The sequence below is a fragment of the Ranitomeya imitator genome, chromosome 4, assembly GCF_032444005.1.
Source record: "Ranitomeya imitator isolate aRanImi1 chromosome 4, aRanImi1.pri, whole genome shotgun sequence".
Taxonomy (NCBI): domain Eukaryota; kingdom Metazoa; phylum Chordata; class Amphibia; order Anura; family Dendrobatidae; genus Ranitomeya; species Ranitomeya imitator.
In genome coordinates this window covers 462,309,336-462,324,993 of record NC_091285.1, presented here as the reverse complement: position 1 = coordinate 462,324,993, position 15,658 = coordinate 462,309,336, and the positions used below count along the sequence as shown (strand labels likewise).

The 15,658-nt window shown below is 45.2% G+C and overlaps 1 protein-coding gene across 1 annotated transcript in view; it reads left to right on the top strand.

The window, feature by feature from the left end:
- Positions 1-15,658, top strand: part of MTMR10 (myotubularin related protein 10) — a 125,197-nt gene that overhangs the window by 83,475 nt on the left and 26,064 nt on the right. The window contains exons 7-12 of the mRNA XM_069765823.1: positions 1,405-1,561; positions 5,634-5,721; positions 5,893-5,975; positions 6,139-6,269; positions 14,546-14,615; positions 15,110-15,180. Coding sequence (XP_069621924.1) covers positions 1,405-1,561; positions 5,634-5,721; positions 5,893-5,975; positions 6,139-6,269; positions 14,546-14,615; positions 15,110-15,180 — 600 coding nt within the window. The remainder of the gene's footprint in view (positions 1-1,404; positions 1,562-5,633; positions 5,722-5,892; positions 5,976-6,138; positions 6,270-14,545; positions 14,616-15,109; positions 15,181-15,658) is intronic.

Sequence of the window (15,658 nt, the reverse complement as noted above, 5' to 3'; positions counted from 1 at the left end):
ATGTAGATTGTGAGCCCCAACGGGGACAGTGATAATGTCTGTAAAGCGCTGCGAGACCAATGGTGCGCTATACTGTAAGTGAGTAAAATAAATAAGCCTACAGAGTTGAGCCAATCGGTGTTGATGAAAACCACATAATCCTCAAACATGGTAATCTGTGCTCCTCTTCTTGTCTCTTCTTTCTATATGGACATTGGATCTAATGACCTCTGCCAATGATGCACTCCATAGATTGAAAAATAAGGTTGCCCACTCCCCTCTATGTCGTTCTATTGGACACGGTGAACTCCTGAGATAAAATTTTGTGGTCCAAGTAATTAATATTGCATGAATATTTGATAAAAATGTAGATTTTACAACAGGGTTGCCGTATGTTGTCTGAAAATACTAACAAACCTGGATCAGTGCTCCATTTTTCTTCTCTTAAATATGCCCTTGCGAAATAGCAGATAATCGCACTGATAAAGTAGTTTTATGTATTTTTTGTTCTAATTTGTTGGTTTCTTCGTTCTCCTGCGCTTTTTTTTTTCTATCTACAGGAGATTATAATGGGTATTTTTGCTTTTTTTTTAAAGGTATTTTCTGTTTACTTAAATTTCTTCTGGGTGCAAAGGTTTATTGAAAAGGACAGATTATTTTCTAGAGGAAAAAAAAGCCGCAATATCTGTGTCCAGCAGAGCCGCGATCGCTGCTTTCAGTGTGTGCAGTGCTGACACTGCATCACTAGCATTGTACCAAAAAACAGAGCTCAATGGTCGGCTGCAGACTAGTCGATGTGGTGTCAGCCCGGCAGGCAATAACGGACATCAGTGGCAGCGGTGGACACTCTGCTCTGAACCTGGGGATGGTGACTCGCCCAGTTGTTTGTTTGTTTTTTTTATTAAATAGACTGCAGCCGGGGACTCAAAATTTTACAAAGCCAGAAAACCCCTTTAAGTAAGAGCTGCACTTTTTTACTTCTATAAGTAATATCCTGTACAGCACATCTGTGTGCGATGAATCGTCATGTACTACAGTTTTCTTTTTTTATGAGGAGAATGCAATAAAAACTTAGTTATTTTTTTTAAATTTTCTATTTATTGATATTTAAACTTAATTTATTGTAACAATCCAACAAACCCCTGAAGCCGTGTGGCTGTAGATCCAGAGCCCGAGAATTCTTCTTCTTGGTCCTCAGGTTTTACATTTTATTAATGTTTCCTTACAGTATTTTTTCCAACCCTTCACGCGTTTGGTTTATATTTACCCCGTGTTCTGTTCCCCTCTTCCAGTGATTATTCCTAAGTCTTGCCGCGATCGCTGGCGTTGTCTTTCCCCCTCTTTATAACTTTGTATTTGTGTCACACTCTATCTAACTTATGATATTTGTCTTTCCTGAAGTAAAACGTCAAATTCTGTTTACAGGAGACAGAACGAATGGGGTAGATCCTGGAGGAGGAGGTACGGGTCCCAAAACTCCGATGTTTGAAACCTATTCCGACTGGGACAGAGAGATCAAAAGAACGGGGGCTTCTGAATGGAGAGTTTGCTCAGTAAATGAGGGGTACATGATTTCAAAAAGGTATGTGTTCATATAAAAATGAAATGGTATAGATTAACTTTAAATATAACCCTATAGATCAGGGGTGGGGAACCTTTATTACGCCATGGGCCTTTTGGATATTTATGCCGTCCTTCTTAGAAGTCGCAAGCTAACTCTCCATACAAAGTACATTTTGATGCTGGCACTGGTGCCAGGACGTAAACTTTCACTGCATACGCCTCCACACTCCGTATTGAACGCTACGTACGCGTGCTTACAGAACAAGAAGAGATTACAAAGCCGAGGCTGGCGGCCCAAGCACTGCAAAGCCGGGACTCTGCCCTTGGGCTGGAGAAAGATCACCCAAACTTTATTTAAAGGGAAACTGTCACCCCGAAAATCGCGGGTGAGGTAAGCCCACCGGCATCAGGGGCTTATCTACAGCATTCTGTAATGCATTCTGTAATGCTGTAGATAAGCCCCCGATGTTACCTGAAAAAGGAGAAAAAGACGTTATATTATACTCACCCAGGGGCGGTCCCGCTGCTGGTCAGGTCGGATGGGCGTCTCTGGTCCGCTGCGGCGCCTCCCATCTTCATTACAAGACGTCCTCTTCTGATCTTCAGCCACGGCTCCGGCACAGGCGTACTTTGCTCTGCCCTGTTGAGGGCAGAGGATAGTACTGCAGTGCGCAGGCGCCGGAAAGTTCAGAGGCCCGGCGCCTGCGCACTGCAGTACTTTGTCTGCCCTCAACAGGGCAGAGCAAAATACGCCTGCGCCGGAGCCGTGGCTGAAGATCAGAAGAGGACGTCTTGTAATGAAGATGGGAGGCGCCGCAGCGGACCGGAGACGCCCATCCGACCTGACCAGCAGCGGGACCGCCCCTGGGTGAGTATAATCTAACATCTTTTTCTCCTTTTTCAGGTAACATCGGGGGCTTATCTACAGCATTACAGAATGCTGTAGATAAGCCCCTGATGCCGGTGGGCTTACCTCACCTGCGATTTTCGGGGTGACAGGTTCCCTTTAAAGGGAATCTTGCCAGCTGTTTTTTTTTTTTTTTTTGCTATCCCATCTGAGACCAGCATGATGTAGGGACAGAGACCCAGTGAGTGACACAATGCTGGAATTTGGGTCTCTGCCCCTACATTATGTTGTTCTCTGATTAGGCGGCAAAAACCTGGTGACAGATACTCTTGAGGTCCCAAAATTAATAGGGGATATTATGTGCATGTTTGACAAAGTCTGGTTTCGTGTGTCCGACTTTCAAGATCTGTATATGAATCATGGTGTCCTGACTAGGCACGGGTCTCCTGATCAACAGAAATGGAAGAATTGGGTTAATTCTGCGCTGCCGATCAACAAAGATGGAAGAGCAAAATGGTATCCAGGAATTTGGGTGGTTAGTCTCGATAACGGTGTAAGGTCGAAACGTTGCTGTGTCCCTGTATTATGTGATGTACTAATAAAGAAGAGATCCTTTTTGCTGCTGTGGATGGTGTTGTCGCTCTCTTCACTTTTGGATCTTCTGGAGGATTGGGATCATCCTCTTTTCGGCATACTTGCAACCAATACCTACATATCAATTTATTTGTAGAGTTTAATGTACAATAAAAAAAATAATTATTATATTGTGGTACTGTGCCCAAAAATGGCAAAAGTATTCTCGAAGTCATACTTCTTATTGGCTAACCTGAAAAATTATATTTGCAAGCTTTCAGAGCTCAGGGGCTCCTTCTTCAGGACACCCCTACTGTGAAAGCGTGCAAATGTATGTTTTCTGGTTAGCCAATAAAGGAATTGCTCCGAGAATACTTTTGTCCTTTTTGGGCATAAAAGTGTTTACATCAATTTGTGAAGTTTGGAACTTCGAATCTCGATGACTGATAAACCGCATTCTTAAGGTACCGTCACATTAAGCGACGCTGCAGCGATAAAGACAACGATGCCGATCGCTGCAGCGTCTCTGTTTCGTCGTTGTGTGGTCGCTGGAAAGCTGTCACACAGACAGCTCTCCAGCGACCAACGATGCCGAAGTCCCCTGGTAACCAGGGTAAACATCGGGTTACTAAGCGCAGGGCCGCGCTTAGTAACCCGATGTTTACCCTGGTTACCATTGTAAATGTAAAAAAAAAAAACACTACACACTTACATTCCGATGTCTGTCGCGTGCCCCGCCTTCAGCTTCCCTGCACTGTGTAAGCGCCGGCCTTAAAGCACAGCGGTAACGTCACCGCTGTGCTCTGATTACGGCCAGCCGACGCTGATGCAGGAGGAGTGCAGGGAAGCGGACGCCGGGGGACGCGACAGACACCAGAATGTAAGTATGTAGTGTTTTTTTTTTTTTTTTTTTTTTTTACATTTACAATGGTAACCAGGGTAAATATCGGGTTACTAAGCGCGGCCCCGCGCTTAAGAACCTGATGTTTACCCTGGTTACAAGTAAAGACATCGCTGAATCGGCGTCACACACGCCGATTCAGCGATGTCAGCAGGTGATCCAGCGACAAAATAAAGTTCTGGCCTTCTAGCTCCGACCAGCGATGTCGCAGCAGGATCCTGATCGCTGCTGCGTGTCAAACACAACGATATCACTATCCAGGACGCTGCAACGTCATGGATCGCTATTGTTCTAAAGTCACTCAGTGTGAAGGTACCTTTAGACACCATTCTTCTCTTCCATCCTTGTTATCGGCAGCACAGAATGAACCCAATTATTCCGTTTCTGTTATCTTTGCCGCGGGTTAGCAGCAGCTTTTTAGTGGTTGTGGTCACATGACCATACCAGGCGAGCACCATTGCCTTTGTGACCGTATTGTCTTGTTATTCCAGCTGCTTCTTCCGTGATGTAAGTTTTTGTTAGGCAAGGTAATCTATAGTGTGTAGCATTGTGTAAAGTGCTAGGCCAGTGGTGTTGTGGCCATGCACATAGTGCTGTGCGTTCTGATTGCGTCCGTCGTTACCCAGTATCCCGACTTATAAAGGGTGCTCTGGAAGACAGATTAACGCTAAGCCACTTAGGGATGTCTATTTTAAGCATCTTGGTTTCTACCACATGCCCCTTTATATGAACAAATGACCGAATACAGCGCCGAGTCCTGGTTTATTATCACATAGCCACGCAGCAAGGTTCTCAGTGTAATGTACAGCAGGCAGTCATTGGCAGGCACCATTTGTCTGCTTTCATTGTTGGGGAATTAATTAGCGGCATAATTCTCGACGGATGTTAAGCTCGTCAATCTGCTGCGCTCAAGAGGAGTCCCAACGTCCGTGCTTGTGATAGAGGAGTACGTCGTGACACAACCTATGGCCGGGACGCCCTCTTCCCTCCTTTAGTGCAGATTTGACCTGTTTATGTTTAGTTCTGCTGATGATTATAATTTAATGATGTCCCATTTTTCCAAAGACCTTTATGCTTAGTTTTTTCATGTGCACAAACAGTCCTGGCAGCAGAATGACTCTCGGTTCTGCGGGCCACATCCCTTTCCAGGTTCCGTTGGCACTTGCTATACAGCGCTATGATGGGTGAGAGGGGAAGTATGGAGCTTGGTGTGATTTAGTGCTTTATTATCTGACTTTCTATGGCCACATTGGTGAACTATTGGTAGTGAAAGCTGCTGCTCCAGTTTTAGGAGTCTCCTAAGTACAGATCTGTAGTAACTACACCCATTTGCAAATAGGACATTTAAAGAGAGATTTCATCATCTTCTCTTACGGAATCGCATAAATTATTAACGCCAAAGCAAATGCAAAGTTAATATGTAAAAGTGCTGATTCTACAAAGTATGCCCAGTATCTGCCCACCTAGTATTGCTTTGTACAGGGGCTTGTATACCTATAGGCTGGTATCGTGACACTAGACATGCATGCAATGATTCTTCTTGTGGTTCAGGAACATATTTGATGTATTCATGGATGAGATAAATTCTTAGTGATAACACATCAGTATGAAAAGTGTTGTCTGTTGTGATTTCGCATTAAAAATAATCCTGTCTCGGTCTTCAGTCGTTTGTGTTCCGTCCGTCACGTCCATGCACACCGCACACGTTTGTCGCACTGGTTCCTAGTAAGGGCCATCCGTTAATCTTGTAATATTTGTATTTCGTTGTAGCCTTCCAGAGTATTTTGTCGTCCCCTCCTCTCTGGCCGATATGGATCTGAAGCAGTATTCTTACTCGTTTTTTGGAAGACGGTTGCCAGTGAGTATGTGTTGATCGGCGTCTTCTTGGGGCAATAACCTAAACTCATTTTATGATGTACTTTTTGGCTTATAATTTATTGATCATTAAATCGATGATTTATTCACCCATTGTTGTAGCTGAAGATACGGGTGATCGAAGACTTGATCTTGTCATTTTTGTTCTCTACAGCTATGGTGCTGGAACCACTCTAATGGCAGCGCACTGGTCAGGATGTCCTGCATCAAAGACCAGCAACGCAAGATAGACCAACGGTGAGCTGCGTTCAGGGGGCAACCGGGCTGCTGGAGGGGTACATCCCAGATCCTGTGTCATACAGATCTGTCCAATCTGTGAGACCTTCCCTGTTCATAACCCTCATATTTAATCTGCAGCCTTTCTAATGGTGATCTGAAATATTTTATTTTTGTTGCACAGGATTTGTGGTGGGATCACTCGTAGTCACCCTTTAAGGAGCGATGTTTACAAGTGTGATTTGGATCACGGTCTCCCAAGTCTTCAGGATATTCAGTCTGCTTTTACAAAACTCAAGCAGCTGTGTGTGAACGGTGAGTGACGTACGGTTTTATTGACCAATGAAATCTCTGAATATGCATATACCAGCTGGCTTGCTACTGGATATTTTTTTTTTATTATTATTTTTTATTTATATAGCACCATTAATTCCATGGTTCTGTACATGAGAAAGGGGTTACATACAGAGGTATAGATATCGTTTACAGTAAACAAGTTTACAGTGACAGACTGGTACAGAGGGGAGAGGACCCTGTCCTTGCGGACTTACATTCTATGGGAAAGTGGGGAAGAGAAAGGAGGTAGGGGCGAGGCAGCGGCGATGGAGAGGCGGCAGAAAGGTTATTGCAGGCTGTAAGCTTTCTTGAAGAGATGGGTTTTCAGGTTCTGTCTAAAGGATCCGAGGGTGTTGGATAGTCAGACATGTTGAGGCATGGAATTCCAGAGGATGGGGGATATTCGGGAGAAATCTTGGAGGCGGTTGTGTGAGGAACAAATAAGTGTGGAGGAGAGTAGGAGGTCTTGGGAGGATCGGAGATTATGTGAGGGAAGATATTGGGAGAATAGTTCAGAGATATAGGGAGGGGACAGGTTAACTGGTAAACTTTTGTCCTTCTGTACTGTCCTTATTGAACTCCTTGTCTGGCCTAATGACAGGCTACCAAGAAGTTAGAAGGGATCTAGTTTCCCTCTGATCTGGCTAATAAGCTTTTGTACATCTGCAGATACAACATACACTGTGTGCAGAATTATTAGGCAAGTTGGTATTTTGATCACATGATACTTTTGATACATGTTGTCCTACTCCAAGCTGTTCAGGCTTGAGAGCCAACTACCAATTAAGTAAATCAGATGATGTGCATCTCTGTAATGAGGAGGGGTGTTGTCTAATGACATCAAAACCCTATATAAGGTGTGCTTAATTATTAGGCAACTGAATTTCCTTTGGCAAAATGGGTCAGAAGAGAGATTTGACGGGCTCTGAAAAGTCCAAAATTGTGAGATGTCTTGCAGAGGGATGCAGCAGTCTTGAAATTGCCAAACTTTTGAAGCGTGATCACCGAACAATCGAGCGTTTCATGGCAAATGGCCAACGGGGTCGCAAGAAGCGTGTTGGGCAAAAAAAGCGCAAAATAACTGCCCATGAATTGAGAAAAATCAAGCGTGAAGCTGCCAAGATGCCATTTGCCACCAGTTTTGCCATATTTCAGAGCTGCAACGTTACTGGAGTAACAAAATGCACAAGGTGTGCGATACTCAGGGACATGGCCAAGGTAAGGAAGGATGAAAAACGACCACCTTTGAACAAGAAACATAAGATATTTCATGGCCCAGTCTTGACGTTTTATCTTAAGACTGACTTTTCAAAGGTTTTATGGACTGATTAAATGAGTGACTCTTGATGGGCCAGAGGCTGGATCAGTAAAGGGCAGAGAGCTCCACTCGACTCAGACGCCAGCAAGGTGGAGGTGGGGTACTGGTATGGACTGGTATCATCAAAGATGAACTTGTGGGACCTTTTCGGGTTAAGGATGGAGTGAAGCTCAACTCCCAGACCTACTGCCAGTTTCTGGAAGCCAACTTCTTCAAGCAGTGGTACAGGAACAAGTCGGTATCTTTCAAGAAAAACATGATTTTCATGCAGGACAATGCTCCATCACATGCCTCCAACTACTCCACAGCGTGGCTGGCCAGTAAAGGTGTCAAAGAAGAAAAAATAATGACATGGCCCCTTGTTCACCTGATCTGAACCCCATAGAGAACCTGTGGTCCATCATAAAATGGGAGATCTACAGGGAGGGAAAACAGTACACCTCTCTGAACAGTGTATGGGAGGCTGTGGTGGCTGCTGCCCGCAATGTTAATCGTAAACAGATCAAGCAACTGACAGAATCTATGGATGGAAGGCTGTTGAGTGTCGTCATAAAGAAATGTGGCTATATTGGTCACTATTTTTGGGGGTTTTGTTTTTGCATGTCAGAAATGTTTGTTTATAAATTTTGTGCAGTTATATTGGTTTACCTGGTGAAAATAAGTGAGATGGGAATATATTTGGTTTTTATTAAGTTGCCTAATAATTCTGCACAGTAATAGTTACCTGCACAAACAGATATCCTCCTAAGATGGATAAATCTAAAAAAAAAAACCCCACTCAAACTTCCAAAAATATTAAGCTTTATTTGAGTTTTTTGGGTTGATTGAGAACATAGTTGTTGATCAATAATAAAAATAATCCTCTAAAATACAACTTGCCTAATAATTCTGCACACAATGTTCAAAAAAAAATAAAGGGATCCCTAAAATCCCACATCCTAGATATCACTGAATGAAATATTCCGGTTGCAAATCTTTATTCATTACATAGTGGAATGCGTTAAGAACAATAAAACCTAAAAATGAAGAATGTAAATCACAACTAATATCCCACAGAGGACTGGAGTTGGATTGATGCTCAAAATCCAAGTGGAAAATCAAATTGCAGGCTGCGTGAACCTGCTTTCATCTGTGAAAAGCACAGGGCGCCCGTGGCGAATTTGCCAATCCTGGTGTTCTGTGGCAAATTCAAAGCGTCCTGCACGATGTTGGGCTGTGAGCACAACCCCCATCTCTGGACGTCGGGCACTCAGACCATCCTCATGGAGTTGGTTTCTATCCGTTTGTGCAGACACATGCACATTTGTGGCCTGCTGGAGGTCATTTTGCAGGGCTCTAGCAGTGCTCCTCCTGTTCCTCCTTGCACAAAGGCTGAGGTAGCGGTCCTGCTGCTGGGTTGTTGCCCTCCTACCGCCCCCTCCACGTCTCCTGGTGTACTGGTCTGTCTCCTGGTAGCACCTCCAGCCTCTGGACATTACACTGACAGATACAGCAAGCTTTCTTGCCACAGCTCGCAATGATGTGCTATCCTGCATGAGCTGCACTACCTGAGGCACTTGTGGTATCATAAGACGGACTCTACAACTCACACGTGTGAAAGCAAAACCAACATTCAAAAGTGACCAAAACCTCAGCCAGAAAGCATTGGTACTGAGATGTGGCTGTGGTCCCCACCTGCAGAACCACTCCTTTGAGTGTCTTGATAATTACCAATAATTTCATCATCTATTTCATTTGCACAACAGCATGTGAAATTGATTGTCACACAGTGTTGCTTCCTAAGTGGACAGTTTGATTTCACAGAAGTTTGATTTACTTGAAGTTATATTCTGTTGTTTGTGTTCCCTTAATTTTTTTTGAGCAGTGTATAATATTACCTTGTGTACCTCCTATAGTCATATAGTAAGACTGGTATATAACTACAAGGAAATTGAGTTAATTATTAGTCACACTAGGACAGCCGCCATATTCTGTGACCAGCAATATGACAGGGTGCAAGATTTCCTTGTTTGATTCATCACTATATCTATTAGCTTAGAGCGCCACTCCAGCGTTTTTTTTTCTCTTTAGCGCTGGAGAGGTGATTCTAATGTAAGGTCCCTGTCCCCAGTCTGAAGGTACCGTCACACTAGACGATATCGCTAGCGATCCGTGACGTTGCAGCGTCCTGGCTAGCGATATCGTCCAGTGTGACAGGCAGCAGCGATCAGGCCCCTGCTGTGATGTCGCTGGTCGGGGAAGAAAGTCCAGAACTTTGTTTCGTCGCTGGATCTCCCGCTGACATCGCTGAATGACGCCGTGTGTGACGCCGATTCAGCGATGTCTTCGCTGGTAACCAGGGTAAACATCGGGTTACTAAGCGCAGGGCCGCGCTTAGTAACCCGATGTTTACCCTGGTTACCATCGTTAAAGTAAAAAAAACAACCACTACATACTTGCCTACCGCTGTCTGTCCCCGGCGCTCTGCTTCTCTGCACTCCTCCTGTACTGGCTGTGAGCACAGCGGCCGGAAAGCAGAGCGGTGACGTCACCGCTCTGCTTTCCGGCTGACCGGCGCTCACAGCCAGAGCAGAGAAGCACAGCGCCGGGGACAGACAGCGGTAGGTAAGTATGTAGTGGTTGTTTTTTTTACTTTAACGATGGTAACCAGGGTAAACATCGGGTTACTAAGCGCGGCCCTGCGCTTAGTAACCCGATGTTTCCCCTGGTTACCGGCATCGTTGGTCGCTGGAGAGCTGTCTGTATGACAGCTCTCCAGCGACCAAACAGCGACGCTGCAGCGATCGACACAGTTGTCGGTATCGCTGCAGCGTCGCTTAGTGTGACGGTACCTTTATACTCTCCTTCACAATTTTTTGGCGCCGCTCCTGTCTCATGGCACCATGACTGTCCAGAGCTCAACAGCTACGTCACAAGCTCTCAGTGCAAGTCTATGAGAGCCAGAATGACGTTCTTGTAGGCTTGCATTGCAGAGTGACCTACGGCTCGCTCCATGAAACACTGGAGAGATCCGGCGGGTCACAAACTGCTGGAGACTGACTGGAACAGGGTGATAAAAGGGGAAGACGGCAGGGAAGTATGAGACGAAGTACAGGGACCTTAAATTCATAGCACCACTCCAGCGGGAAAATAAAAGAAATGCGAAAGTGGTGATTTAAGACGGAGGACTACATTCCGATCTTGGCTATGACACAGGTTATGGGATTCAAGATCACTGTGCCTCTGTTACATCACAACATAGTGCTGGTGAACGGGGTCACATTCCCCCATGCAGGAGGCCATGACAACAGTAAGTAAGTGACCAAAATGCAGAGCTAGATTTCTGACAGCTCTATGCTTGTTATGGTCACATTGCCGTGCTGATTGCAATGCAACCTCCTTCATCTTCATTATGTTGTGATATGGCAGCGGCACAGAGTGATCTTTGGTCGTGCAACCGGTTTCACAGCCAAAGTCGCAAGTTAACCCCATCCTGAAAGGGAACCTGTCACCCCCAAAATCGAAGGTGAGCTAAGCCTATCAGCATCGGGCGTCGCGGTCCGGTCAGAGAGGCCTGGGCGCCTGCGCACTGCAGTACTTTGCTCTGTCCTCAACAGGGCAGACAAAGTACGCCTGTGCCGGAGTATGAATACAAGAGGACGTCATTGTAAGAAGATGGGAGGCCCATCGGACCAGAACCGGACCGGGACCGCCCCTGGGTGAGTATAATCTAACCTCTTTTTCTCATCTTTCAGGATATATCGGGGGCTTATCTAGAGTATTACAGAATGCTGTAGATAAGCCAGTGATGCTGGTGGGCTTAGCTCACCTTCGATTTTTGGGGTGACAGGTTCCCTTTAAGATGTATTCAACTGTATGAAGTTGAAATCGGAATGATGTACTGGGAAGTAGCGGCTTGTGCAGTTACGAAGGGCACAGAATACAATATACCCACTATGTCCTTACCCAGCTGTCCTCACCAGTACCTTCTTGGCATCCAAGTGTAGTTCTTCCTAAAAGCCTCTTTATTTGCTGCCTTTGATGGGAGGGCAAATGTTTGTACAGCATGATGTGCATGAATATGGCGTTTTTTACTACTTAGTGTATTTAAAGTGGGAATGTCCTGGGGGTAGAACATAATCTGACCTCTACTTGCTGCTGGTGAACCATGCATGGATGTGTATTGATCGCCGGGTGGTCACACAGAGGTTGATATGTTTGCGTGTTTCTGCCGTGAAGCCTCACAAGTGATAGTGCCAGGTTATTTTCATCAGGTTATTTAGCACATCTATTCAGCTGGAATACTATACACAGGTTTGTTCAGGGTGACTTGTTTCAGTACACAGCAATGTGCTGAGTAGATGGAATCTGCCAGTAAAGGCCCCCGGGCAACCTGATGCTGCTCCAGAGCACACACTGTAATAACTAGAATCTATAATGCACTGTTTCTGCCTTATAATAGAACATTTAGGGAGCAAAAACCTGTTGACAAATTCCCTTTAAAGTCTGAGAGCAGTATAAGGTAGAGACATAGACGCTGATTACATTGCTGTCACTTACTGGGCTGCTTGCTGTAGTTTTGATAAAATCACTATTTTATTAGCAGGAGATTATCACTACAGGGCTAGTAAACTTTCCTCCATGTAGTCCTCCATATTCATGATCTCTGTATATCTCTCCACCTATGATTGGCAGCTTTCTGCCTATCAGTGGTGTTATACAGAGCTCCGCATTCTGAGAATGGAGATCTGCAGTAGTGAAAAGTGATTTTTTTTTTTTTTTAATCAAAAATACAACATGCAGCCCAATGAGTGACACATCACTGGAATATGGTTCTCTGCACCTAGAACGTGCTGCTCTTAGATGGGTTGGCTAAAACATGGTGACAGTCCCTTTTAAATGCTTGACATCTGACTTGGAAGTTGAAGGCGTTGGCATGGTTTAAAGAGAGAAGCATGAAGTGGGAAGTAAAAAGAAAGGAAGAACATACTAAAAAGAAGGATGTGAAACATTGACCACTTTCAAATGCCCCTTTTTTTGTACTTGGCATATACAGATTTGTTTCTTAACTATTGCCTATAAATGGTTTATCAGCAGCCATGAAGAAAAGCGTGCATGCAAAGGGAGTCGCAGCAGAAAAATCCAATTCATACTGCTGGAATGGCGGCCCAAACAAATGGAAAACATAGGTGCAGGGGACTGTTCGGCCATCCCGAGGGTGCGCTGCTTGTTTTCACCTGTCAGACTGTGCCGACATGACTGCTCGTGTCGAGGCCAGGCAAAGCCGCAGCTCTGAACATACAGTAATTATTGGCCATTTCTAATTGTAACGATAGTCTAGGATTTGTTTTATAGGTGGATGTCATTGTAATTGCTGTAAATGTCATCCTAATTACATAGTGAAGTATAATGTGTAGGTAATAATGATCCGGCTGTAAAACATGAAGTAGGATGTCATCTTGGATATTAGATATTTGGTGAAGACGGAACTCCATGTTCTTCAGATGACAGGGACTTCCCAGATTCGGCCGATGAAGCTGTTCATTGTCTGATGGAACGTTCTGTGAGCTTTGGTATCAATTCCGCACTGCTAGAACTGGTTTTACTTGTAGTTAGGCTGGAAGACTCGGAGGCTAAACATCTTTCCTGGTCTGGATGATCAAGTGGTTAAAGGGGTTGTCCTGGCCGAGTGAGAAGTTCACCAGTGGCTTGGGGCAGTGAAAATATGTATTGCTGCTGCTGTTGGGTATATCTCACATAATGGGCTTGTGCCGAGAACCTTATTTCAGGCAGAAATGCTTTGGGAACCAGGAAGTTTATGCAAAGTGTATTTGCAGCAGTTGTGGATTTTGGAGCAGAATTCCCTTTAAAATCCCTGTAGGGAAACTGAGACACCATACCCTTAAGTATCCCCTGTGAAACGCCTATATAAATGCAGAGGAGTTGCTTTTTAAGCCTTTTTCACGCTACTTGTTTGCGATCCTTTTTTATTTTGTTTGTTTTTGTTGCGATTTTATTGTGTTTTTTTTTTTCAAGAAAGCAGCATTTTTGCCATGTTTTTCTGAAAATTGTTGCAAAAAAGCTCCATAGCATAGGCATTATATTGTACTGTAACGCCATGTTCACACTATGCGGTTTTTACTGCGGAACCGCGGCGATTTTGCCACTGCGGGTCCGCAGCTGTTTTCCATGCAGGGTACAGTACAATGTTACCCTATGGAAAACAGAAACCGCAGTGCACATGATGTGGAAAAACCCGAAAAAAACCGCGCAGAATTGCTGCGGAAAAAAAGAAGGACCAGGTCACTTTTGTGCAGAATCACAGCGATTCTGCACCCATAGAAGTGCATTGATCCGCTTACTTCCCGCATGGGGCTGTGCCCACCATGCGGGAAGTAATGCGGATAATGTGCGGGTTATACCCGGGCTGGAGGACAGGAGACTCTCCTCCAGGCCCCGGGAACCATATTTGTATTAAAAAAAAAAAGAATAAAAATAAAAAATCATGTTATACTCCCCCTCGGAAGTCTCAGCGCTGCACGTGGCCGTCCGGTCTCAGGTTTGCTATGCGACCAGGACCTTCGGTGACGTCGCGGTCACATGACCGTGACGTCACGAAGGTCCTGGTCGCACAGCATCTTTGGAACCGGACCGCCGCCTGCAGCGCCGAGGAGATCGGGACGTCAGAGGGTGAGTATATCATGATTTTATTATTTTTATCACTACTATTGATGCTGCATATTGCTGCATATGCAGCATCAATAGTAGGGGTAAATCCCGCAGCGGAACCCGCAGGACAAACCGCGATAAATCTGCAGGGATAACCGCAGCGGGTTTGCCCTGCAGATTTATCAAATCCGCTGCGGGAGAACCCGCAGAATAAAAAACAACGTGTGAATGTGGCCTTACTGCGCTATGTTGCAATGGTGAGTAAATATTCTTCTACCTTTCATTATAGAGCCATTTGAAGAAACAGAGGAGCGGTGGTTTTCTTCGCTCGAAAGCACGCGCTGGCTGGAATATGTCAGGTACAGCTCCACTTTCTTGCCAGTTTTTTTTTACTTGGACATTTTCTGCACCAAGGGAAAAAGGCGAGCGCTTGCAACAAGGCGTTTCATATTTTAAAGACCGCAATGTTTATACATATTGACTGTAACTGGAAGAACATACATAGGTATGTAAGCTAGGTAATGACCATGAGTGGGACCCCGCAACAAGTACTACTGCAGCCACATAGGACCTGGGGTAGGTTTCCTATGTCTGCACCCTCCCCTGAAGGACCAGATATAATACAGTTTATAGAATATCTCGGTAACGCGGCTTCCATACTCAGTGCTAAGAACAGAATTGGATCTTGCACCTGCGATTTGCCCAATTTGAAGGTCGTCAGTAGAATTGCACTCCTGAGCTAGAACTCGATTGTGTAATGGGAGCCGTGAAGAATAGTAAAGGTGTAGTTCAAGTACTTAAGGAAGGAGCTTGACAACTTTGTGTAACTGCCTGGCTCCTTTTCCTTTGACAGAGTGTTTTTGAAGCAAGCAGTGGAGCTGGTCTTCGTCATGGATTCCAAGCGTTTGTCTGTGGTCATACAAGGTGAAGTAATTTTTTTTTTGTACCTTCTGTGCTTCTTACAGTCACTATTCTCTCATTAACCCCTATCTGACCTCGGACGGGATAGTACGTCCGAGGTCAGATCCCCTGCTTTGATGCAGGGCTCCGCGGTGAGCCCGCATCAAAGCCGGGACATGTCAGCTGTTCACAGCTGACATGTGCCCGTAATAGGCGCGGGCAGAATCGCGATCTGCCCGCACCTATTAACTAGTTAAATGCTGCTGTCAAACGCAGATAGCGGCATTTAACTACCGCTTCCGGCCGGGCGGCCGGAAATGACGTCATCGCCGACCCCCGTCACATGATCGGGGGTCGGCGATGCGTCTGGATGGTAACCATAGAGGTCCTAGAGACCTCTATGGTTACTGATCACCGGTGTCTGAGCGCCACCCTGTGGTCGGCGCTCACAGCACACCTCCATTTCTGCTACATAGCAGCGATCAGCAGATCGCTGCTATGT